Genomic DNA, 26,805 nt, shown 5'->3' with positions numbered 1-26,805 from the left:
CGATTTAGACCCAAGCTACATTTAGGGTAATGAACACCCTTTACTATTAAAACATCACATAGGGCTCTTAAATTGAGATTTTAACACAAGCTAAAAGTACTTTTCAATGAAATTACCTTTTTATACCCCGTTAAATATTATATTTTATAACATTATGTCTAAAATTATAATTTTATCTTCTAAAGCACCTTTTGATTTTAATGATAAATACTATCAAATTTTCAAAAGCTCTTTTTTACCTTATTTTTTAACCTTAATGGTAAACTAGTCTTTAGTGCGTTTTATAAAGAATAGAATATCATGGAAGTTATTATGTATTTGAATAGATATTAGATAGGGACCAAAGTATTTGAATAGACGAAGGAATAGAGAGCAAGTGGAATCTCTTACTTAAAACCGAAATATCTTCCTTAACCATAAAGAGAAGAAAAATGGGTAGCTTTAGAGGTGTAGTTATGCAAATGATTAGGCTAACAATATAGTTCTAATAACTTGTAAAAGGTCGTATTCTATTTTATCTTATTTGATTAATTCTACTCCATTGGGGAGAATAAGTATTCGTAATTCCAGATTAATGAATGGAGAGAAGAACTAGAGTAACATCATAGAGGGAAAATCAAAGCTGAATTAGAACATCATCCTAACTCTTATATGTATTGAAACTCTAATGCATGATATGGAATTGATAAAATCGATACAAGAAGACGAACAAGTTATAAGAAAAACTAAAATTGGGCAAAAATGACAACCAATATGGACTTCTCGTTCAGCTGGTACCTACTCTGTTATGTGTTTTTTTTTCTTTTTATTTTTTTCGTCGATTACAAATTTAAGTTTTTAGAATCGAATCAGTGATTGAATTATTAGAATGCTGATTTATTGTTTCAATAAATCTATTCAATTCGATTAAATAAATCATTAAAGATTTATAAAAATAAAAAATATATATTAAAAATCTGATTCAATTGTTTGGTTCAGCGAATTATGTCTAATTCTCGAATTTAGGGTTTACCAAGCTAATTACTTTTTCCCCAATTATAATTTACTTTAAATTTCAGTACTTCAATAAGCTAAGTCCATATTGCAGCCCAACAACAATATAAACCGAGACCCATATGTAGTTTGGCAGGTTTTGAGGAACTGGATTGCTGGCACTTGCACTATTGAATACGACATCGTATGCAAGCTTTTCCCTATATCAGCTCCTTTTCTTGCTCGCAAAGATATAACCCTCCTGCGACATTATAAAAAAATCCCGAAAGAAAAAATTTAACAAGAAGAGACTATATTCAAAAAGGAAAAAAAGAAGAGGAAAATGGAGGCACCAAAGACGATTCAGCACGAAATTGGAGGAGTCCAGAACGACGCCCTGCGATTCGGTCTCCACGGCGTTAAGAGCGACCTCGTCGGATCTCACCCTCTCCAATCTGCTTACGAATCAGTAATCCCTACAACCGTTTGTTTCCCTAGAAAATATACGAGACTTAATATTATTATTTTGTTTGTTTATTTGTGTGTGTGTTTCATCTTGTTGCGTTCATTACTCAGATCTCAAACGCACGCCTGAGCATAGTTGATCGACCGCATTATATTTTTGAAAAAAAAAAGTGGTTTTAGGGTTTTTGTTGCTAGATGGTTCTTATGAAGTTAAAAATAGTTACTTATTTTTTTTAAAGATTTTTAATTAGGTTTTGAGGTAGTATTGGGAATGGAATACTATTTAGTTATATGTGTTTTTTTTTTCTTGTAGGCAAAGAAAACGCAGGAAGAGATGAAGAGAAAAGTTCTGGCCAATACTTATGGGACAGCAATGCCACTCAAAATGGATCTCGATAGGCAAATTCTCTGGCGGTATGTTTCTATCTTTATGCCAAATTACTGCTCTTTTAATCCCAATTTTAAGCTGTTGAAGTTCAACAAATTGCTTTAGACTTGTCTGCATAATTAGAGTTTCATCTTCCCTGATGACATAATTATATGAGCCCTGTCAGTTTCTTAATGGCATAAACATGGAGAATAGAGTTTAGAAGAGGTTTAGAATAAAGAATTCGAATACATTATTTTTATCTCCAAGTGGTGAAGAAAACCAAGAGGGGGATGAATGGTTCTTACAAAAATTGAAGTGAAATTCTCATCCAAGTGAAAAATATCTAGAAATTAAGTACTTGATGAAAAATATAAACAATTCATGCAAGTATATGGCCTGTAAATAAAGTAAAAGAATAGGGAAAGTAGAGCTAACAGAACAATATAGAGTTTCTACCCTTTCTTTCAGCACCTGCATGCTCACTTCGTGCCCTTGTCAAAGTACTCAATCCACTAAATTGATATATATATTTATGCTTTATTCCATGTATAACTTTTAGAATCCCTGTCTTTTCTAGGCTTAGGTAGCAACCTTGTATCCTCTAAGGCTTCTTCCCAAATTTTAGTTGGCCAAGGGTCTTGCACAGCTTGAATCCCTTCTATTTCAAGGATTTTCTTGAATCTCTTAAGAACTTCTAAAGGGTAGGTTTTTGGTACTTTTTAGGCACAAATGAAGAGACTTATTCAATAATATAACAAATGAATCCAAATGATGAAGAAAAGTCATTTCTGGAAGAGAAGGCTTATATGGAAGCACTCATCTTCTTGTCATGTCCAAATTAAGAAACGGGTTGGCCTTATCATTTTTTTTTCATTATTAATGATTGTAGATTGTTGGGAAGTTCTTTTATGAAGATTTTTCTTTCCACCATGGTGTGTATAAAATGTGCTAGTATTATGGTTTTTATTCTTAAAGATCTGTGCATCTATTTGAAATAGGAAGAAATGTCAAAAGCTCTGCTCATACGGGAGTACTTTATTTTTTTGGTTATTTTACTTAGTGTTTGTATCTATTTTCCATGTTATAATCATGTTTAAGGTGTTATATATTTATAAAAATTTTGATCTGGACGCATTAATGATCCATGTTATATAGATTTGACTCATTTGTGTTGTGTTGTGTTAGCGTCTCTTTTATGTTAGGGGACATGCATATATCTAAATGGTAATTAAAAATTTCCCTTACTGGTTTTAGAGAGGGCATGGATTTGGACCAGACAGGTTAGAAAAGCCTAATTATCCCTATAGTGAACAAAGACTACCAAGATGTATATAGTGTATGACATCTTTAGTGGCAATTATCAGATTTAGAATTCACTGCTGAATAACATCTTTTATGTATATTCTTTGAAAATTATGCAGGTTTCAGAGGCCATTGCTACCATCTTCGATGCTAGGGTTGGAAGCGGTGACAGGAACTTTAGATGATTTTGGCTTTGAGGATTATCTGAATGGTATAATAATACATACTAAAATCAAAATAAGCTCTCTTTTCCTTGTGACTATTGCACATATTCATCCCATGGTAATGTTTATTTTGCGGGTTATCTGAAATTTAAAATTAATGTTGTTTGTTGCAGATCCTCGAGATTCGGAGACTGTTCGGCCATTGGACTTGCACCACAGCATGGAAGTTCGTCTCGGCCTCTCCAAGGGACCAGTCTGTCCTAGTTTTATGTGAGATTTTCATTGACTACTTCAGTGTTGTCCCATGAAGGAAGTCACTGCTGAACTTTTTATTTTCCCTTAATGAATTTAGCCGTTCTGGCCTTTGTATAATGCACATCAGCTTTTTTTATTGTGTTGGGTTGAACTTCTTGAAAACCAACTGCTTTGACAACTATTTAATCCAATACCAAGGCCAATACTAAAGCTGGAGATGTTTATGGGTGGAGTCATGTCACTGTTTGAAAACTCACCCAAAGCCACAAGGCTCTTGCTCTTTTATACGCATTCTTGATTGGAAGTAGATTCCCTTTAGTACCTTTTGCCTATTGTTAGAAAGCAAATTATCTAAAAGCCAAAAAAAAAGGAACCAAACCATTATAGAGTTTGGATTGATTGGTGGTCTAACCAATCTGATTGGTTTGATTGCCGGTTCAATTTTAATTAAATTAAACTAAATTATATATTTAAAAATTTGGTTCAAATGGTTTTGAGCTGTTCTTTGAAAAGTTGTTGCTATCTTTTTATTTGGATTGATATATTGATTGAGTTTTCGAGTGAACAATGAAGGAATATTTACTTGTTTAACATTGCTACAATGACAATGCCAAAGAAAGACTAAGAAAATTGGAATTGGAAATATAATGTTCTAATTTGACTTTTTAAAATATAGTTTGGTTTTGATCAAAATTATAATTAAATACATTCGATTTGGATTGATATACATGACAAAAAATCATAATTGCTGGAAACGAATTGAATTGTAATTTTATAATATAAATATTTTATTCCTAAATGAAAAACTAACCCGTAAATTTATTTTGGTTTAAGTTTAAGACCCGACCAACTATACTAATATGGATAGATGGAAGTTAACTTTGTGATACCTAATTTGATTTCATTATATTTTAAATAAGGTTAAATTACACCAACAATCACCCAACTTTGATGTGGCTGGCAAAACAGTCACCTAGGTTTTATTTTAGTCACTCAACTTTCGAAAAGTTACAAAACAGTTACTAACGTTATAAAAAAATGACAAAATAATCACTGATTAACAGTTTCCGTTAGGTTGTTAACAGGATGTTGACGTGGCAAGTTAACCAGCTGATGTGGCAAGTTAACTTGCCACGTTGGTGATGACTGTTGGTATAAAGGTTCCTATCTCCATCCTTCCATCTAACCAAACTGCAATTTTCACTCATCTCCTCTCACCATCTTTTTCGGCCGGGAACTTCCACAAAACGTCACCTTCAAAACAGATCTTAATGTCTTTGAACTCTAGCAGTGCTGCTATATACTCTCCTAAAAAAACAAACAACTCCTCCACCTCTCTTCATCTTCAACCTTTTTCATTTCTATGGCTGCTCATTTTCATCGTCTCACTTAACCATTCTCTTTATGGCTTGCGCCGTCCCTTTCTACAATCGTCGAACCCATTTTTCGAACCTAGTATCTGACCCGTCGAACCCATTTGCTACACCAGTTGCATCATCCACTGCAATTCCAATGCTTGCCTTCTTAAGCGCAGGTGCATCATTCACACCATTTCTAGTCATGCCACAAAGTCATTTGCTGTAATTCATTACAATCTCATATTTGTGCTCATGGGAACCATCAAGCCTGTAACCAGTTTCTTTGCCAATGGCTAATTCACAACTAGTGATCACCTTGATATTGACACCAAGATTTAGAACCAAATGAATTGTCTTCGCACTAAAAGCCTTGAAGGATCGAGCAAATGGAGTATACCCACAAACTCCCATGCTTCTCCTTGAACAACCTTGTGTTTTTCTTGCACAATTTGTCTAACCACATCAAGAGAGCCAAGTCCTCAATCTGCTCTGGCTTTTTTGGGATCACCTAGCATTCCAACAACACAGGCAACAATAGCATCTTGATTCCCAACCGAACTAAGCATATACAAAAGCTTCCCAACCCAACCCAACTATTTTGGAGAAAAAATTTTCTTAGACTTTTTTTTTTTAACGCCGGGAAGGGAAGAGTGAATGAGGTTGAATATGGGAGGGTGAAAGGAAATGAGTGAGGAGCTTGAGGTTGAATATGAGATACAATGAATGGAGGGCCATTGGGTCTACATACAGGGCATAACAATTTTTCTTCTTTTTCTTCTTATTTTCCTCTTCTTCTTCTTTTTTTTTTCTTTTTCTCTAGCTTTAAAATGGTACTGGGAGGGCAGTTAAAGTGAGATTAACCTGCCAACTGGACAGTTTTTTGACAGCAATGACTCTGTCACCTGCCACGTCACTTTACCTTGACATCTATGACGGAAAACGACAAAAAAGACTGTTTTGTAACTTTTCAAAAGTTGAGTGACTAAAATGAAACCTAGGTGACTATTGGTGTAATTTACCCTTTGAATAAAACCAAAGTACATTATCTGTATATTAGTAAAAACTTACCAAGTTATGTTAATGAAAATAAAATCTTTATTTCAAAAAATAAAATCTTTAAAATATTATATCTAAAAATATTTTAGTTTAATAGAAGGTGAAGGAGAGTTCCTTTCGATGCGAATGGTTGTTTTAGACCAATTAAGCCTTCAATCAATATGGAATTATTAAACCAATATTTAACTCTTTTTGTGAATTTTTTAATGATTTCTTTAATTAAATTGGTTGAATTGGCAAATAGTCAGACCGATTTGATCATCAGTCTAGTTTTGAAAACTTTTGATGGATGTTTTGACGACTTTAAGGATTTATATCGAGTCTTATTATATATAAATTATTTTTTAAATTTATTCTGATTGATAGTCCGTTAGTTTATTATTTTATTACAATGATTGATTTTGTTCTCCATTTATGGTTATTTAGATTATATTAAATGTAATTGTCATTATATCTTTACTATTATTAAGCCATTAATTAAATTTGTGTAACAAGTAAATCATAAAACATATCGAAAAAATTTAAAAAATATATTTTATAAGTAATAAATATTATTACAATGATATTTTAATTTTAGATAAAATCTATAAAAAAACTATTTTAACCCGCAATAAATTAAAAAAAAAACCATGAAACCTAAACTTAAGGAAATAAAAATAATCAAAACCTTATATTATTATTTCTAGAATTTATAATTGCAGTAACAGTAGTAACTGTATTTTGTTTAAGAAAGAGGGAAGGGAAGTTTGCGTGCGTAAGATAAGCTTCTTTACCTCGTTCCATAAACTCTGAGTTGGCTTGCCTGTCTGTCTCCTCCACAATTCGCATCTAATTGCTTCTTCATTTTATCCCTCTCTCTTTCTCTCTCATCCCCATAATATATTAAATTAAATAAAAGCTTTTAACTTTACTAATTTCTTGTGTCTTGGACCTTTCTTCACCCATTCTCCTTCAGATTTACTTTCTTTCTTCCTTTCGTTTTCCTTTTCTTTTCTATATTCTTGTTTCACTCGACTTTCGTTTGTTTTTAAACATTCATTATCCGGAATCCGATTGGCTTTCTTTTCTTTTTCTTTTTCAATTTTTTTGGGCAAAATCTGGTGCTGATTTATGGTAAAATTAGGGTTTCGTTTTGAGTTTCCCTCTCTTTAATATGGTTCCGTGGGGCGGCCTCACTTGCTGCTTGAGTGCAGCCGCTCTTTATCTTCTTGGAATCAGCAGTGGCAGGTTAGTTTTTCCGTTAACTGTATCAGTAATACTGATTTTATCTGGTTTTTTTTTTATCCATGCACTTGACAGAAATTTCAGGGAAAAAAAGAAAATAAAGTTTTAATGAAATTCCATGCTTAAAACGGTGGAACAGGGATGCACAGATTCTCAAGACGGTCACTCGAGTCAATCAGCTTAAGGAATTGGGTATGGAGCTAATTTCTCTTTTTGCGTTTTATCATTTATGTGATTTGTTTGATTTCTTCATAATTTTTTGAGATTTATAGCTGTTGGGTATTGGTTTCTGTTGTTTTTATAACTTTTTGAAGGAAATGTGAGAAATAGGCAAATAATTTAGGATTTGGTTTAAGTTTTACCATTTTCTAACTTGTGTCAACTTAATACTATCTGCCCTCTCTATAACATCATTTCATTATAACAATCAAGTTATAATCAAGTTTGTTGTAGAACCGATTTTTTATGTTTATTTTTCATCTATAACAACAACATTGTTACTCTTTAATAAGTTAGTTCTTTATAACATTTTGTCTCAAATTTTGATAAAAGTTGTTCTATTCTTAAATGAAATGAATTTTTTAGTTAAGATATTATTTTAATAAAATTTTAATTTTATATAAAAATATTAATAATACATTATTAAATGAAAATAATCTTGAATAAATGTAATTTCATTTACAAATTTTTATTAAAGATACACTGCAATCTGAATCTCACTAATTAACAATATTATTAATATATTATAGTTTTTAAATTTGAAAATTCAAATATTATCTAAATCTCAAATGCTATTATAGGTGTATAACAACCACCTCATTGTAACATCCAAAATTTTGTCGAAAAATGGGGCTGTTATAGAGAGGATTGATTGCATATCAAGTTCGAGAACTGGTTCTGCATTTATTGATCATTTAAGAATTTATTGGTTATTTTGCTAATTAGTTACCTTGGAACATCCGTTCATTGTCCTTGATCATTGATTTGCCAGCAAGTTTATTGAGTACCAGTTTAACTTTCATTATTTCATGTTAAAAACTTCGGATAACATTGGAAATTATCCTATGGTATGTCAACTCTTCATTTCTTTGAAGTACTTGTGTATTTGTGTTCAGCACATATCCTTGTTCAAAATTAAAACTTCCTATGTTATGTCAACTATTAGGGAAAACGTAGGAAAAATTAAGTATACCCCTGTTAGATAAGTACTTATATCCAACACTTGCATTCGATTCCAAGTAACATAGAAATGATATTGTCCACCTTAAACATTAACTAATGAAAAATGGGTGTTGGACACATGTATTTGATTGTTGGTGTGAGTTTTATTTGCATTTTCACTTGTTATGGCTCTAAAGATGTTCATCATTAAATTAATGTTAGGTGACAGACTTAATCGTTGATGATTTGATTAGTTTCCTTCATTTGAATTTGCTACGCCGTGTCTTGATGATACCATGTTTCTTTCACCTTTCAGCTCAATTGCTAGATATTGAAAGTAAAGTGATTCCTTTAATCGTTACAATCTCCGGAAGAGTTGGTTCTGAGACCCCAATTAATTGTGAACATAGTGGATTAAGAGGTGTTATAGTAGAGGAAACGGTAACTTTCTTTTCTTAAATTAAAAGAGCATTAATGTTGGATTTTTTCCTGCTTGCATGTAATAATTCTTGTTCATGTATCTTTAGGCCGAGCAGCATTTTCTAAAGCACAATGATGCTGGTTCTTGGATACAAGATTCTGCTTTGATGCTTTCTATGAGTAAAGAGGTTCCGTGGTACCTGGTTAGAACATATTTCTCTTCATCCTTTTAGTTTGAGTTGTATGCTGGAATTGTTTATGTTTTCTGGGTTTCTAAGGTGGTTGTCATTTGAAATCACACTTGAAGGAACTATTTTGTGTTGCATAAGAATTGAGGTTGTTAATGTAGCTGATTTTCTGAAATTGTCTTTAAATTATTAATTATAGGATGATGGGACGGGTCGTGCATATGTAGTTGGTGCTCGCAGCGCAGCAGGTTTTGCACTAACTGTTGGAAGTGAAGTGTTTGAAGATTCAGGCCGATCAATTGTACGTGGAACATTAGACTATCTCCAAGGTCTCAAGGTATTTCTTCCAATGTCTTTTTTTGTCCATTTTATTGTAACACTTTCAGTTGAATTAAGCTTATTTGAGGGCCAATTTTGCTTCTAGATGCTTGGAGTGAAGAGAATAGAGCGTGTGCTTCCCATTGGTTCTTCCTTGACTGTTGTTGGTGAGGTAGGTTTTGGATAATGATTGCCTTGAGTTTCTGATGATGCAGGAATATTGATGCAAATTGCAGTGTACAAAAATATATAAATATTAGGAAATTGCAATGCTGTACTAGTTAATATGCTTGGTGCTTTCTGCCTTTCTCCCTACCAAGGTTTTGAAGTTGAATTCTTGGATATGTGTATAGAAGTATCTTGTGCGTGCAATTATGGTAGAAAATCAATTTTTTTTTTTAAATTTTTTTTAAGGAAAGTATAATTTTAAAGCGGTCCATCCTGATGCATATATGGTCCTAAATGAGTAGAAGGTTATGTTTCAATGTGATTGGACACTGAAGTCTTATCTTAAAACATTAAAGGCCCAGTGCTGAAGCAGTTTGATCATAGTTTTTAATGGACATGAAACAAAACTTGATCTAGTATTTGAGATTGATCTTTGGTCCAGGTAACTTAGTCAAGGCCATAGTTTTGGCTCTGCCTAGAAGTTTGTTGCTGCTATTATTGGGTTCATAATTTGTATTTTGGTTATCTCATTTTGCCTCTCCTATACATGGTAGGCTGTCAAGGATGACGTTGGAACAATTCGGATTCAGAAACCCCATAAAGGACCGTTTTATGTGTCCCCCAAATCTATTGATCAACTCATTTCCAACCTTGGAAAGTGGGCTAGGTTGTAAATATTCAGGACTTGGGACTTTTTTTCTCACATTTTCAAGTTTCAGTGATTATTTCAAAAAATTAAGAGAGTAACAGGTCCAATTTTTTAGATTGTACAAGTATGCTTCGTTTGGACTGACCATCTTTGGCGCCTTCCTAATCACCAAGCATGCAATCCTTTATTTCTTGGAGAGAAGACGACGACGTGAATTGCAGCGAAGGTATGCTTGATGAGTGCTTGTAGTAATTGTTGAGAAACACCAGGGTATGAATTGAATATTGAGAGCAATTAACATTTAGTAGTATCCCCCTTTTAAGAGAGGCACGTATTTACAAGCATCTGCTTATGTTATTTGCTGTAATAACAAACTCAATTGTAAACTTTGTTCATTCAGGGTTCTTGCTGCTGCAGCTAAGAGATCCGGGCCAGATAATGAAGGTAATATGCTGTCTAAATGATGGTTGTTGTTATGGTCTTATCTGTGTAAGATTTTGGGATCTCACAGTAATTTCTGTAGATCCAACTTTGAAAGTTGAAAACGGAGCAGAACCCAAGAGAGATCGCATGATGCCAAATATATGTGTAATATGCCTTGAGCAAGAGTACAATGCCGTTTTTATTCAGTAAGTTCAGTAGTTGCATTCTTTTTGAGTAGTCAGATCCAAATTTTAACAAGATGCTGCTTGCTGTGAAAATAAAGGCTTTACATCTGACTAGTTTATGCATTAATTTCCATTAAGTACTTATATGATTTTGCTTAGTTCATATCAGTCTCATTTGAAAATTCTATCAATATCTAATCTGATCCATAAAGTTCTGTTGGATCAGTCACTTCTGTATATAATAGAATTTCTATTGCCTCTATTACATATCGTGAGTTGCAAATAAGATGTTCACTCGTTGTGCAAATATTCCAGTAGACAGCAATATATCACCATTACCATTACCATGTAACGACAATATTCCACATAAATGCTAAGGTTTTCCTTATGAAGGATTGTTGTTTGTCGTATGAAATATGCTGATGCTGTTGATCCAAGAGCATTATATGTATATGTCCTTGTCATTTTCTGTCCCTCCTTTTTGGGTTGTGAATGGAATCACCTAATATTTGCCTTAGACTGCATTTTCTGACTCTTCTTTTTTATTGAAGTGCTCATGTTTGTCGTATATCTGGACGTGGGTATGGGGATATAGCTATTTAAAGATCCTCCAAATACATGAAAAAACTTGGAAAAAATTGAATGTATATGTTGGATATGCATGTGCCTGATTAACATAGGCCTTAGAATATGTCATTCAAGCATTGATTTAGAATTTGGGTTTAGTATTTTCCATATTTGGCTGTTGCTTGAATTCCCTGTCCTCTTTTATGAGCTCAAGCCTGAAGCATTATGCCTGTGGTGATTGCTAGTCCTGCGGAGAGTATTATCTACATGTATACATGCCTTCTTTCAATTTGTTCTAGAATGCTTGGGAAGTTGTGTCTTCATGAATAACTTTAGTCTTGTTTGAAGTCTCACTGCATCGAAATTGTCGGACTCCTAGCAAAGTACTTATTGCTTATGATATTAATGCAGATGTGGCCATATGTGCTGCTGTACAACCTGCGCTTCGCACTTAACCAGCTGCCCTCTTTGCCGGAGGCGTATTGAACAGGTTGTAAAAGTCTTTTGCCATTGAAGTTTCGGGTTATGAGATGTAGGGTTCATTTGGACCCCTGGTGGAAAGCAGCCTGACTGCACAGGGAGTCTCAGTTCTGTGATCGGAACCCCTTAAATAAGTGCCAACGTTATCAGCTGGGAGATGAGGATCTTTATTTTTGGCCAATTATGCAAATCCCTACTTGCTGCAAGCCCTATTATAACTTGCTTGATATCCTGTAAATATTGAAGGTTACTTTTTTTTAAAAAAATAATGTTATTTTGAATAATAGATGTTTTCATTGTTGTAATTTATTGACAGATGCAGTTTTTTAATTTTTGTTTTCCTTTTATTTTTATTTTGTATAAATTTGTTCACCACCTTAAAATATGTTTTTTAACCTATGTTGTCTCGGATGAATAGAGAGTATGTTTTTTAACATGAGTATATTTAATTTTCAATTGCACATCTATATTTATGTAATGTGCTCGTTTAAGATGATAATGTGAATAAATTTGACACCAATTTAGTATGAAAAACTAACTGAAATTTGACTTTTAATAAATTAATAAATATTAATATAAGAGTGTTTCTTTTTTTTTTTATATGAAATGCTTAAATAAAACTAAATATGAAATGTCTAAAAATTCAAGTTTAATTTAATTTAACAATAAAAGGAAAATCATTAATTTGGAAATGATAAGTTGTGAACTTCAAGAATTGATGGAAGCTTGTATTTCTTCAAGGGTTCTTCCTTTAGTTTCTGGCACAACTTTGTTGACGAAAATAATAGAAGCTGCACAAACTCCTGAATATACCAAAAATGTACCTGTTTCCACCAAACATTACTTTGATCAATTCTATACATTATTTTTGTGATGAATTAAAATAGTAATACCTGAAGGGCTCCAATCCATGAGGAAATTGAAAGTGTAAGAAACAGCCCAAGCACCAAACCAGTGTTCTAGATTCACCAAACTTCCTGCTGCTCCCTTTACATTTATGGGAAATATCTGCATCCCCATCCCCATCCCAATTTCAATATCTGTTTACTATTTGCATTAATTATTAGATATTTCAATAGAAGTGTACCTCCGACAACAGGACCCAAGGAACTGCTCCCATTCCAATTGCAAATGAACCCACGAAGATCTGCTTTCATTTTTAAAATTATTTTGTATGAAATAATGATATAATTACATAAAATTTATTACCAGCAATCCACTCAGTACAAGCAATGGAACCCATTGTTGAAGCAAGTTGTGTTCCTGAGAATTTCAGATTTTGTACATAAAAATCAAGTACTAGGAATTCAGACAACATTTATTTATTGTTTTTAAATTAAAGTTGATATTTTTTTTTTTAAAAAAAAGAAAAGAAAAGAAGGATCAATGATTTACCTTCATTAGAAATGATATTGCTGCAATAAAACATCCTAAGAATGTGCCTGTTGATGAAGCCTGAAAAAGACAAACTCATGTTTTTTTAATATTATATTTAAATACACATTAAGCATGAATATTTTAAGAAAAATTGCAAGTAATTAGGGACTTACTAGCAAAAGGGGTTTTCTTCCGCAGTTATCCACTAAGAATGCACTCACAGCTGTTATAGGGATCTGTAATAATTCAATTAGGTATTATTATCACCACAAATTATCCTTAATTTTAAATGCCATACAAACACAATTCCAATAATAACTAAAATGTACCTAATATGGATACATAAATTTATAAATATGTCAAAATTTTATATAATAACATGATAATAAGGTATAAAAATAATTAGGTATATTAGAGATATAAAACAAAAGAAAAAAATATTATACGAAACAGAGATGCCACATCGTCTTGTATCCCTTATCAATTATTTAATGTCATTTTAAACTATTTTTATATGTTATTGACACGTCATTTCTATAAATTTTTAAACTTGTATCTTAAACCGTGAAACCCTAAACTTTGGACTCAAGGTCTAAGGTCTAAGATTTAAGGTTTAAATCTAGGGTCCAAAGTTTAATGTTTACCTTAAAAAATTATAAAAATAATGTGTTAATGATATAAAAAAATTAAAATAATATTAAATAATTGATAAAAAATATAAGATGATACGACGTCTCTGTTTTTTACTATCATTTTTCAAAATAAAAGAGGGAATTAATACCTGAATAGAGGCAAAAGCTATTATAGCAATTTTCGAAGAAGAAAAGCCTGAAACACAGAAATATTCATTAATATATATATATAAAAGAAGTTTAATTATATAAAGAAAATACTGTAAACCTGCAGAGGTGAAAATTTGATTTGCATAGAAAGCAACTCCATTTATCCCTCCAAATTGTTGAAACATCATTAGCCCTACTCCAATCTGAAAAATATCACAAATATAGCCTCATATATATATATATATATCCGTGTGTGTGGATCCTCGAAATTTTGGATGCTTACAATGATGGAATGCATGTATTTTGTTTGGAACAAGTCTAGCATAGTGGCGTTAGATTGGTGCTCTAGGGTTTGCAAATAATCCTGTCAATAAATAAATACAATTTTGAGCAGAACTGTTTTTAGGTAAAAAGAAAAATGTTATAAAATTTAAAAAAGATTGGATGCTTAATTAGTACTTGGATTTCATTTGCTTCATGAGTAACAGCATCTTCATCATCTCCATGGAGTCTCTTCAAAGCATTGTAGAACTCTTTTTCATACCCAACCTTTGCCTGAAATCATAAATCAGTTTTCTTCTTTTTAATGTTTTTTTTAATGTTTTGGAAGGGATTCAATTTAGTGTTATTCCGATTTTTATTTTACAGTTTATGTTCACGGTTTAAAATTATCACTTTTAACATTGTCTCTCCTAAAGTTCGAATCATATTTTTTCTTTGGGAGTGCAATATATACTACTATATATATATATTTTTAGTGTTTGACATATATATATATATATCTATTTCCTTACATGAAATCTGTCCTTACCAGAGAAACTAATGGCCAAATATCAATTCTAATCCCTCCACATTTTCCATGATATACCTATTCAATGCTCTAATGTCGATTGTTTTCTTTTTCTTTTTACATGAGAAGGTGATGGCAAAATATCAATTCTAATCTCTCTACTTTTTTACATGACAGCCATCCAGTACTCTAATGTCAATTGTTCTTTTTTTCTCTCTTTTTGACACGAGATGCTAATTGTCAAATATCAATTCTAATCCTTCTAGTTTTTTGAGATTATATAAAAATGGTTAAATTCTAGATCTAATCCCTACATTTCGCTCAAATATGAAAATTAATCTTTATACTTTAATTTTGAAATAATGTGGTACATCAACTTTTATAATATCATTAGTTAGCTTAAATATTTAATTCTAATTACATATTTAATAGAAGAATTTTAACAGTTTTTACAAATGAGCCTAAATATTTAAATTTAAAAAGTAGAGGGACTAGATTCCTGAAAATAAAGTATTAAGATTAAATTCTAAATATACAAAGAGCACAATAACTTTGAACATATTACAATCTTTAAATTTTTACTTTATAATTTAGTTAAAAAATAAATAATTATCTTAACACGAAGCGCGAGTAAAAACCATACTAATTTAAATATAAATGTGCACTTACCAACCATCTTGGAGACTCACAGATGAAATTAAGACCCAGGAGCTGAATTAAACATGGAATGATTCCTTCAAAAACAAACAAACAAATTTGTTTATTTATTTAAAAAAGACAGCACAATAATGGTGAAGGAGATAGAAAACTCTTTGGTTTTCTTCAATATTATCGTACCAGTTAGAGCTAATAGTCGCCATTCCAAAGCTGTCCCTACTACGAACGTCGTTGATGCTCCGATCACTATCATCAGCTGCAATACCGGATTCAGGTGCGAGTGTCGAGTAAGGATGTTAATTCTACAAACTAATACATACATAAGGGCAAAGTCGGGAAATGTGTGATAGGGGAACAAGATAAGATTAAAAAAAATTAGGGGCAAAGTTAGACCTGATCATGAATCGGGTCGGGTCAATGTAAAATTTTAAGTCCTAAGCGTGGTTAAAAAAATGGGCCTAAAATTCTGCCAAATTTATACATTAGCATTCATTCAATGTACATTGATACGTGAATTTTATGCAATTATATAAATGAATTTTTCCTTTTAATTAATTTATTGTACAAACCACTAGCATTGTGATTAGAGGTAAGCAAAACACGATTTGATTCGAAAAAGTCAAAAAATAAAAATTTGAATTACGTGTTAACCAAATCGAGTTATTCGAGTCAACTTGAATAGGTAATTCGAGTTTCGAATTCAAATTGAGTTAAATTTTATAATTCGAATAACTCAAATAATTCGAATAGTAGATTAGTGTAAGTACGATCCTTGTCAATTTGAAAATGAGCAAATTAATCTCTCAATAACGAACAATAGCAACAATTAACAGAATTTCGACAACCAAAAGTTATGTTGATAACCTTTCAGTCAAACACAAGAAAATACGCTAACTCCCTCAACAGAACAACAACAAAACTAACGAAAGGAAATAAAAGAAAAAGATGAATAGAGGAGAAGGAGAAAATGATAGGAAGGACAAAAAAGAAAAAAATTAAAAGAAAGAAGAGGGAACGGGGGGAAAACAATTTAGTTAGTTTTAAAAATAATCAAATTTTACGGAATTGCACAAAAATTATACTTCCACATTGATTACACAAAAACTCAAACTTCGGATCTCAACACACAATTAAGGCTCTAAACCACTAAAGCATATACTTAGTCATTGAAAGAATCTAGCAAGCAAAGGTTAAATTTTTTGGGCATTACAAGAATCTTTATGAAGAATTAAAGTTCCATTCAAGATAATTTTATTCCGGAAACATGCAATTAACTTTTTTTCCATTAAAGTTGAGCTTCGAAAGAGAGGTATGTCAATTGAAGACACTAGTTTGGTTTGCAGATTACATATTAAATTTTTGGATAAATTGTTTCACAGTTGTACCTTTTCTTGAGTTAGGGTGTAAAAGAGATAGTGGTCTTCGAAAGCATTTCTATTTTGACTAAAAAATGAACTCGATTTGTTAATTATCAAGTCGAGCTTGGGATCAAGCAACTTGAGCTATCAATCGAGTCAAATGTGAGTTTAATAATGCTCGACTCGGATGGCTTGCGAGCCTTATAAAGCATTTCATATTTTTACATAATTAAATTATGATATTAGCCTTAATATATATTGTTATACCTAAGCTTAATCATTAGACTGAGCTTGAGCTTGAGCAGAAAAAATTAGTAAACGAGTTTAATCAAACTCGAGCTCAAGCTCAATTATATCTAGAGCGAAGTTTGAGCTTAAACATAGAAGCTCAATTAAGCTCGAGTCAAGAATCGAGCTCGAAATTTCAAGTTGAGCTTAAGCTCGAGCTTGACAATATTCAAGCTCAACTTCGCTCGATTACAACTCTAGCTTGGGTTGTTTGGATTGATTGCTTAGTTGCAAATATAGTGGAAGCTTATAATTAACATTTCAACCAACATATACTACATTAACATGGATATGTAGATCACCCCAATGCTTCCATTTTGATAATTGCACTATTCTAAGTCGATGAATGTTAGCATTACGAATTGTATTTAATTGGCGATCTGCTCTTCTTCATGGTGCAACATTAGCAGAAGATAAATGATTGCAACATCTCTTTTCATCCAACGGTTAGCTCACCCTTTACACAATTTGGCTATTCATATAGCAAAAAAAGTTGTTATACTTAGTCTAGGTGGCATACTTATCATCTCTATGTTATTTTTGTCGTAACATTAAAATATTTACCAAATTTATAAGAAAAAATATATAGCACATTATTACAATTCTTAGTTAATAATTTACACTACTTAAATACCAAACACTCTAACATGGTAATTATATAACTGCTACATACCTTTTATGCATTATAATGTTATTTTTTACCTTTTTTTTAATTTTCCAAAATAACTGTTGTTTGAAAAAATAATATTTTTTTTTTTTGTTTTTATATGCTTTATTACCATTAATAACTAAAAATTGCCATGGTGTACATGCATGTATGGTATATGTGAACGCTTGCCTTTTATATACCTATGTATGCGTTATATTTATCTGGCATTACCATTTATAGATTAATATACAAAATATTTATGATTCTTTTTAAAATATGGATAAAATATGCTATTAGTCCCTGTACTTCTACCGAATTTAATATTTAGCCATCATACTTTAAAAGCTAATAATTCAATCATTTTACTTTTTTAAATTAAAAATCCTAGTCCCATCATTATCATGGTTGGTAGTTTCCGTTGAAATCTATCAACTTAACATGATTATTTTTTGTCAATCATATAACACTTCATATGAGGACAGTTTAATCAACTTATCAAATTGATAAATTTTGATGGAAAATACTTACGAATTTAATTATTGAACTGATATTTTTAAATAAAAAGTTGGAGGACTTAATTTTTTACTATAAGTACACAGACTAAGTCTCAGATTTTGTTTGTACAAGGACTAGCACCATATCTTTTATATTACGTTAGTTGTATAAATACATAATGAAAGTCGTTTTTATCGTTTTATAACTAACCAAATTATTCGATATTATAAGATTCATATAGATGCGTAATAATTTTTGTTGTAATACATATGACGTCACTTTATGACTAAATAAAATATATATCTAGATAAAACTTTAATCATGGAAAAAATAAAGAATAAAAACCTAACCTATCTGATTGAATTCTTTATAATGCATTACAATGATATCTTTTATATACTAAAATTAGTGGTTATTATTTTCATTTAATTTGAGAAAATTTTCACTCCCTTCACTTCTATATAAAGCATCCAATTTTTGTTTGGGAAAGAAATACATAAGAAAAAGAAAAAGCCATTCCAATATCCCCCTTTGCTTTGAGAGCCATGACTGGGAAGAAGGTTAAGCTTGCTTATATCACCAATGATTCAGCAAGGAAAGCCACCTACAAGAAAAGAACGAAGGGTTTGATGAAAAAACTAAGTGAGCTGAGTTCCCTTTGTGGTATCGACGCTTGTTCTATCATGTACAGTCCTTATAAGTCCCTACCCGAGGTTTGGCCTTCCCCCATGGGAGTCCAACAGGTGCTTTCCAAGCTTGAGACGATCCCCGATATGGAGAAAAGCAAGAATATGTTGAACCAGGAGAGTTTCCTCTCCCAAAAGACCACCAAAGCAGCTGAGCAGCTAAAGAAGCATTGCAAGGAAAACTGGGAAAAAGAGATGACCCATGTCATGTTCAATACGATTTGCGGCAAAGGGGTCATCCATGGTTTGAAATTTGAGGCCTTGAGTGAAATCAACTTGTTGCTCGATAAAAAAATGAGTGATATTGACAAGAGGATAGACGTACTTGCTAAGACACCTATTAATCCTCAAGGGGTGTCATCATCATCATCGTCGTCCCTAATTGCACTGCCACCGATGATGATGGTAACGCCCGAAGCGATGCCAAGGACAGGTATGGAGGATATTGTGCAAGCAGATGTGAACGAAATGGATCCAATGCAAAGGCAACAATGGATCATGGAACTGATGAGCAACAATAACAACAACCCTCAAGCTCATGTGGGAGACAATGGGATGATGTTCCAATTTGGTGACAACATCAATCCCAACAATAGCCTTTAGTCAAATGTTGTTTTCCCTTGGGGAAAATGAGACTTCATTCGATTTATCTATTTGCTTCTATTATGGCCTTTGATCGAAAGGTATTTTGCCATTTTATGTTAGGATGGTGTTGTGTTTGTTGAACTTTGCTCACAGATCATAATTTTTCCCCTTCAACTAAAGCACCTATATCATTTTCCTTTTTAGAATTAAAAAATTATGTTTGTTATTTGAATTTAAAATTGTTATGTTATTCTCATAATTTGGAGTTTTTTATTTTATCTTTTAAATTTTTCTATGCTTCAATCTTAATTACTTTAATGAAGAAATTTTTAAGATCATAAGTTAGATTAGCTCTTATTTTATAATTTTGAGAATGAGAATTCTTATAAAAATATATAAAAGCTATCTTGAATACACGCTATAAAGCAATCTAGGAAGATGCTTTATTATTTTTGAGACAAGTTTGTGAAGGGATTAAAACTTATGAAAGATAATTAGGGAATGATAAAATTAGATTTGTTGTGACTTTCTATCTAATTCTATGGGACCAAAACTATATATTTGGCGTGTGTTTGGTTGGCATTCATATTATTTTTCTATTCAACATAATATAAATTTATATAAATTGGTATTAGTACATTTTAGTAATTCATTTTATGGTATTCATGTGTTTCTTCAATCATATATCTATGTTATGTTATTTTTCTTTATGTTCGTAGGTTGCTAAACATATACCGGCAACTTGTATAAATATTTAAAATATGATAACAAAAAATTAGGTATTGTTTGACAAGTTGCATTTGTTTTAATTAGGTTAATTTGGATTGATTAATTCTTTTTTTCATTTGATTTTGAGAGTTATGGTTGGATTATTTTTAATTTAGATAATAAGGGTTGTTGTTTTTTTTGAGTTATTTCAAGTTCAGGTCAATTTAAGTTAGGGTTGGACGAGTTCGCGTTATTGACCTTTTATAGTCAAATCAAGTTATGTTCTATTTGGATTCAGATTAACTGGGTTGGAGTTTCGAGTTCATATTAGAATTTATAAGCCTGTATAAAATTATATGAATATATAAATAATTTAAAACTTATACAATAAACAATATTGAAACAATATAATAATCTAGGATAAATTAAAAAATTATATATGACCCTTCATTTAGTGCACATTGATACGTGAATTTTATGCAATTGTACGGATGAATTTTTCAGTTTAATTTATTGTATAAACCACTAGCATTATGGTTGATGTAACACTAATTTACATTTACTTACTACATAAAAATAGTTATATTTATCACAAAATACAATTGGATATTCAAAGATACATGTATATAGCCAAATCAATATAAAACTTCTTTTTTGTGTATAATTGAACTAAGTTGTTGTTTAACAAACTAAAGAAAAAATTTTAAGTGCTGAAAATATAATTATTGAGTTTTTAATATTTAATTCAATATGTATTGAATTTGAATTATTAAAGATTTTGGTATTTACTAAAAAAATCGAAATTAAAAATGTTAAACTTGAGTTTAACTTACGCGTATTAAATTTTTTATGATTTTTTTATAAAAATAAATTTAAAAAATATAGTATATCAAATACACTAAAAATATTAAAATAAATGTTTCTCAACAAATTGAAAATACAAAAAAAAAGGTCTTTATATTTAAATAACATTAAGATAATTGCAATTTAACAAGAAAATGCCTCTAAAATAGTAGCAAAAATAACAATAAAACAAGAATTATACAATATCCAAATAATAACAATAAAATAATAGAAATATAATAGTGAAATGGTATCAAAACAATTGATTTGGGTTGGGCCGAGCCTGGGTAAATAATCTTACCCGAGGCCTGACTCGTTTAGAAAATGAGTCTTATCTTCTGTCCAAACCTTCCCACTTTTCAAACAGATTTTTGAGTTTAGGCGGGTGGGTCGACCCATACTTAGGTCTAGACAAAAAAAAATTTAATTGAAATTTTTTACTTGAGGTGAAAACTTTTTTTTTACCTTAAAAGAGAGGAAATGGATAAGATTAAATTGAATTATTAATACTTTGGAGTATGTAATGTTGAAAATTTACCATTAATTAAAGGTGCACCAAGCATTACTGCGCTCCCATTTATATATTAATTATTTAATTTAAGTGTGAGTTTTATCTCGATTGGCATGAGTATTGTTATCAATATAAGAAGATGTGAGTTTGAGTGTGCTGAAACGCATTATTCTCCTATATAATGATTGAAAGAGGCTATAAATAATTTTAAACATTCTATAAAAAAGAGCAGATATAGTCAGAATCTATAATGAGATTTTTATATAATATGAGATGAGATAAACCAACCTGATTCAAGGCAGCTAAGCCACCACGAACATCCTTTGGCGCAATTTCACCTACATAAATTGGTACCACATAAGCGAAAATTCCTATTCCATATCCGCACAGGAATCTTCCAATATCAAGCAACAAAGCTCCCTGTATAATTCAAACCCATTATTTCAATCTATTTTTTTTCTGTTTTTATTTTTATTTTATGATGAGAAAAAAGAGAGTAAAACCTTGGAGAAGTAAATAGCTATCCATCCTGTAATGCTGAAGCCTGAACTTATTCTCATTGCCTGAATCATTTTTAAATATATTAATCAGATATATATTATATGCTTTATTTGTAAAATCTAAATTATATTTAAAATTATTGTTTGGTGAAAAATGGTATTTAATTTATTAATTTTGTTTCATTTTACTCAAATGCCAATATTGACATTGTACCATTTTTGAAGTAAAATGAGATAAAATTAATAATTTAAGTATCATTTTTAATCAAAATAATTTAAATACAATGAGAAAAATATTATAGAATTTACTTGTTGAAGCATATATTTTGTTTCATTTATAAAATAAAGGGTAAATTAATTTTTTTTGCATTAAATCAAAGAGCAAATTGATTATTTTTATTAAAAAATTTATCTATTTTTATTATTAAAAACTGTCATGACTAATAAAAAAAACTAAACAGTTATATGTAACATGCCATGTATACCTTATGATGACGTATAGGGACAAATTTTAATAGTAAAATAAATAAAAATTTTAATAAAAGAACTATTTTATTTTTTAATCTAACCTATATAATGATAAATTTATCTATTTTTTTTAAAAAAAAATCAATGTTAATTCATGGTGTATGATACTTTTACTGAATTTGATTTACCCCTTTCCGGCCCATGAAATCTGCAATTCGCCCACTTGTGATAGCACCAATCATTGCACCAACGTTCAGTATGGAACCAAATACTGAAAACTACATATATTTTCCAAATGTAAAGTAATGAATATTCATAAGAAAATTTAGAATAATTCAATCCGATTTTATATAATTACTTTTAAAAAATAACATTAATCCGAACTTATTTTATAATTTTTTATATATATTAAAATTCCTATCACACATATACGTGTAAAAATCACGAATTTAGAGTTTAAATATATGTTTAAAAATAACATATAATAAATAATAAAAACGTATAATTGAAACTAATGTACGATATTAAAATAAAAAAATATTAAATTGTGAATAAAACAAAACTTAAACACATAAATATATCAAGTTACGAATACTAAATGACTGCAATTGATTTTTTTTTAACGTTTTGCTAACCCAATTGATATGAGGTTAAATCTTACCATACACATATTTTTATTGATTTTTTTAAATAAAAATACTAAATATCTTCCAATAATATAATTTAAATTAAATACAAATAGATATTAAAATATTTTTCATTGAGATCCGATTCATGGATGACACTAACTCAATAAAAACTTTATAAATAATATAAGTTAAAGATATTATTTTTGAAATTACTATACAACTTATTACACTTTATTTATTTGAATAAAATAATTTTTCTTAAACAAACCTCAGCAATGGATAGGTGAAGGTCCTTTGTGATAGCAGATTGAACTGGTGCTGAATATCCCATCTGAAAATTTTTAAAAAATTAATTAGGAATAAATTTTAAATTTATATATAAATTTTGATCTGATCTGTAATTACATAAACTTTGATTTGATGCCATTATACATATTTAAAGAAATAAATATATATTTATTTTCATATTGAATAATATAATTATTTGTGTATGCAATATACTAATACAAAATGTTACTAATTCGATAATGTTGTTAGTGTTTTGTAAAAACTGAATCAAATTATACAAAATCAAAATTCATGTATGACATTATACATTAAACTAAATTTTCTTATTTATCCCTTTTAATTAAAAGTTAAATTCATTTTTACAGTGTGAGCATAAATAAGATACTTGTGCTTGCAATTTATTTAATTTGATTTGAAGAATAAAATTTGAATTACGTTTGATTGTTATTTAGTTGAGTTTGAGAAATTTGTCTCATCAATTGAATCAGATTCAGGTATTGTAACACTTGATTTGAATTAACTTACAAGTTTGATTAAGCTTTATATTATTTTGAATTATTATTGTAAAATTTCAGTTTTGAATTCGAGCTCAAAAAAATAATCGAGTTAAAAGTTAAGCATAAAAATAAAGTTACTTTTATTAATAAATTGTTGAAGGAGTTTTGACCAGTTGGGGAGAAATTTCTGAAGTGTCATCTATAAAAGAATGACGAACCCACTCAACAGATCTGATATTGGTCTCGAAGTGTCAGTATTCGATTTTGTCCTCGAGTTTTTGCCTTCATACTTTGCTAAAAGCTCAAGGAGATGATGAGTTCACAAAGCAGGAACGCCTCCACCCACCAAAGAAATCTCAACGTTTACTCTTAGCAATACTTTGGTAGGTGGCACTTCCACTTTGAAACCTGTCATCTCCTAAAGCTCTAGACAAAGTTATTCTATGAATTTACTCGCGCTTTTGACAAAGTTGGAAGACAAAATTATAGGATAAGATCCTAATATCGAATTTACTGAAAGGGTTTGTTGATTCTCTACAGTTGACACTCCTTAATAAATTTCAAACATTTTAAATAAGCTTGAGCTCAACTCGACCAGATTACAACAAAAACAAAATTCAAAGAAAAGGTAAAAGGAGAGGAGGATTGAGTGAAAGGGTACTTACGCAAGAGCCAAATACATAGGAACCCAGTACTGCAACAAAAGTAGTTAGAAACACCACTTTTAGTGATCTTTTCTTCTTCGCATGGTGCAATAGTAATGGCTCTTTCATACTGCTTTCGCCATTTTCCAGACCCATCTCTTCTCTTAAACAATGTTCAGACCAATTGAAAGAACTTGAGATTAAAGGAGATCCTGTCTGGAATCTGGATATTTAAATTACAATCATTGATTTCCTTTTCAGTCATGTCGTGTTCAAGGGTAGGTTGGTCCAAGCCAACACTATATAGGGCATCAACATGTGCCAAGCGCAGAAAATGGTTTTAAGGAGGGGTTAGAATTTATTTATAAATTTTGAGGGTTAAAATGTAGTTTTATCATTTAATTAATTTGTAATTTGACAGATTTTGAAGGGATTGAATGCTAATTTTACCCTTTTTATAGTAGGTTGGTATTATATATATTATATAGACATAATCATAAATCTAGTCCTTAATGTTTTTCTTATTTGTCTATTTGACCCTATTTTTTAAAAATCATTTTGGCTCTCAACCTTCAAATTTTAGTCAATTTGCTTTTCTTTGAATAAATGTTATCTTAATCAGCAGTCGAAGATTTGATTTTCGTCTTGGGTATGGAACAGTTTTAAAACTCATGATTAGCGTTGACCTTTTAATGGGCTTACAAAACATGAAGAATTAGTCATTGGATTTGCTCTAGTAGATATTTTGGGAAACAAAAAAAACTATCTCAATCGTTCAAATTTTAATAAAAAATTATGTGATAACTTGCACGACAGTTCGTGTATACTACACAAAATTTTAAAAAATAAATATTATTAAAATTTTCAAGAAAAGTAAAAAAAAAATCATAAAAACTTCAAAAATATTATCCACATCAACAATGAAATACACATAAATTATCGTACAAACTACCATGTCATTGTCATCAAAATTTTAACAGACCAACCAACTTACAATTTGATTAAATTTTAAAGGTTTAGAACCCAAAAAATATTAGGATCAAAATTACCAAAAAGAAAAACGTTGGAGTTGAATTTACATAAGATAGACTCGTACCTTAAATATTCAAATCAAAACTTGATTATATATATACACAGTGGCAGAGTCTGAAATTTTTTTGGGGAGGTCGGGAATTAAATTATATATTTTTATGATAGGAAAATTATAATTTTATTATTTTAATAGTTTATGTCTTTATAATTTTTAAATAATTAAATTAATTTTTTATTATTTTTAAGGGTCAAAATATAATTTTATCATTAATAAATTAAAATTTATAAATTATAAAATGTTTAAATTAAAATTTTACCATTTTAGGCTTATCACCTTCTGATCTTCACTACAATCCGCCATTATATATATTTTAAATTATTTTTAGTGTATAATAATTTTATTGGAACCCCTTAATTTATAAATATTGTAAAACTGAATAAGTGTTCAGATCTATATGCTAGATTTGGCAGTATACGCATTCTGTCAGTGCGAGATCTACATTCATGTCACAGACGATTGTCGGTTTGTGTTTTATTTGTAGGGTTAAGTCAAAAAAAAAATCGAGAAATTAAAAATTGATTTAAATCAAAATGTTTAGATGATTTATGGAATATAAAAAAAATAATTATTTAATTTAAATAAAATTTTATTTTTATTTAATTTTAAATTTAAATTTTTATGTAAAAATAAATATTTTATATTTAAAATACTATATAATAATTATTTATTATTTACTTTTAAATTTTTTAGAAATATTTATGGAAAGATTCTTAAAATTTTATCACATAATATTCAAAAATCATTAAAATAAGGCTTATTTTATTAAAATAAACCTGACAACACAAACCATAAAATTATTATGAGAAATCAAAAACTAAACTGAACCGTATTATTATGAATGGTTTAAAAATTATAAAAGATTTAACTAAATTAAATCACCTAAATTTTATTAAAAGATATGTATTGAAATATTGTTGATTTTTATTTTGCTCAATAAAAATGATATATTATTGAAAAGTTTTAGATATGGAAGGGAATTAACTTTGTTCATTCATGGAACAATCACCTAAGTTTTATAATCTATCTTTTCTAGAGGTAGTTACAAATTTATCAAAAGATCTCTTTTGTGATTTTATTAATATTGCTTGAATTTTTTTATTTGTTTTTTACTTTTTCAGTTTTGAATAATCTGATTTATATTTTTTGGTTTACATCTTTTTTATTTTTTATAGAATATGTTTTCGCTCAATATTTAGTAAAGGACTAATATAGACAATAATATTGATTATATA

General features: G+C 29.9%; 4 protein-coding genes across 4 annotated transcripts; 3 read left to right on the top strand and 1 right to left on the bottom strand.

Moving 5' to 3' along the window:
- Positions 1-1,128: 1,128 nt before the first annotated feature.
- Positions 1,129-3,738, top strand: LOC107949940 (cyclin-B1-2). Its single transcript, XM_016884700.2, has 4 exons — positions 1,129-1,441; positions 1,751-1,851; positions 3,229-3,320; positions 3,447-3,738. The coding sequence occupies exons 1-4, from the start codon at positions 1,316-1,318 to the stop codon at positions 3,545-3,547; spliced, it is 420 nt and encodes a 139-aa protein (XP_016740189.1). The 5' UTR covers positions 1,129-1,315; the 3' UTR covers positions 3,548-3,738.
- Positions 3,739-6,646: 2,908 nt separating this feature from the next.
- LOC107949932 (E3 ubiquitin-protein ligase SP1) lies at positions 6,647-12,072 on the top strand. Its single transcript, XM_016884691.2, has 11 exons — positions 6,647-7,169; positions 7,306-7,358; positions 8,644-8,768; positions 8,855-8,950; positions 9,135-9,272; positions 9,360-9,425; positions 9,976-10,088; positions 10,186-10,296; positions 10,471-10,514; positions 10,594-10,699; positions 11,657-12,072. The coding sequence occupies exons 1-11, from the start codon at positions 7,096-7,098 to the stop codon at positions 11,757-11,759; spliced, it is 1,029 nt and encodes a 342-aa protein (XP_016740180.1). The 5' UTR covers positions 6,647-7,095; the 3' UTR covers positions 11,760-12,072.
- A 198-nt stretch (positions 12,073-12,270) lies between these two features.
- On the bottom strand, positions 12,271-24,731 carry LOC107949918 (sugar transporter ERD6-like 16). Its single transcript, XM_016884681.2, has 17 exons — positions 24,502-24,731; positions 23,320-23,382; positions 22,611-22,700; positions 21,958-22,017; positions 21,743-21,874; positions 15,512-15,587; positions 15,344-15,408; positions 14,344-14,439; positions 14,168-14,248; positions 14,003-14,087; positions 13,884-13,930; positions 13,276-13,338; positions 13,121-13,180; positions 12,935-12,988; positions 12,813-12,872; positions 12,619-12,733; positions 12,271-12,549 (listed from the first exon to the last, which is right to left on the bottom strand). The coding sequence occupies exons 1-17, from the start codon at positions 24,634-24,636 to the stop codon at positions 12,434-12,436; spliced, it is 1,398 nt and encodes a 465-aa protein (XP_016740170.1). The 5' UTR covers positions 24,637-24,731; the 3' UTR covers positions 12,271-12,433.
- On the top strand, positions 18,573-19,553 carry LOC107949926 (agamous-like MADS-box protein AGL80). The gene has a single exon (XM_016884687.2). It carries the CDS (start codon positions 18,667-18,669, stop codon positions 19,408-19,410), a length of 744 nt encoding a protein of 247 aa, XP_016740176.1. The 5' UTR covers positions 18,573-18,666; the 3' UTR covers positions 19,411-19,553.
- Positions 24,732-26,805: the final 2,074 nt, after the last annotated feature.

This window comes from Gossypium hirsutum, chromosome A08, assembly GCF_007990345.1.
Source record: "Gossypium hirsutum isolate 1008001.06 chromosome A08, Gossypium_hirsutum_v2.1, whole genome shotgun sequence".
Taxonomy (NCBI): domain Eukaryota; kingdom Viridiplantae; phylum Streptophyta; class Magnoliopsida; order Malvales; family Malvaceae; genus Gossypium; species Gossypium hirsutum.
Note: the sequence above shows the minus strand (reverse complement) of the source record. Positions and strands in the feature narration are given on the sequence as shown.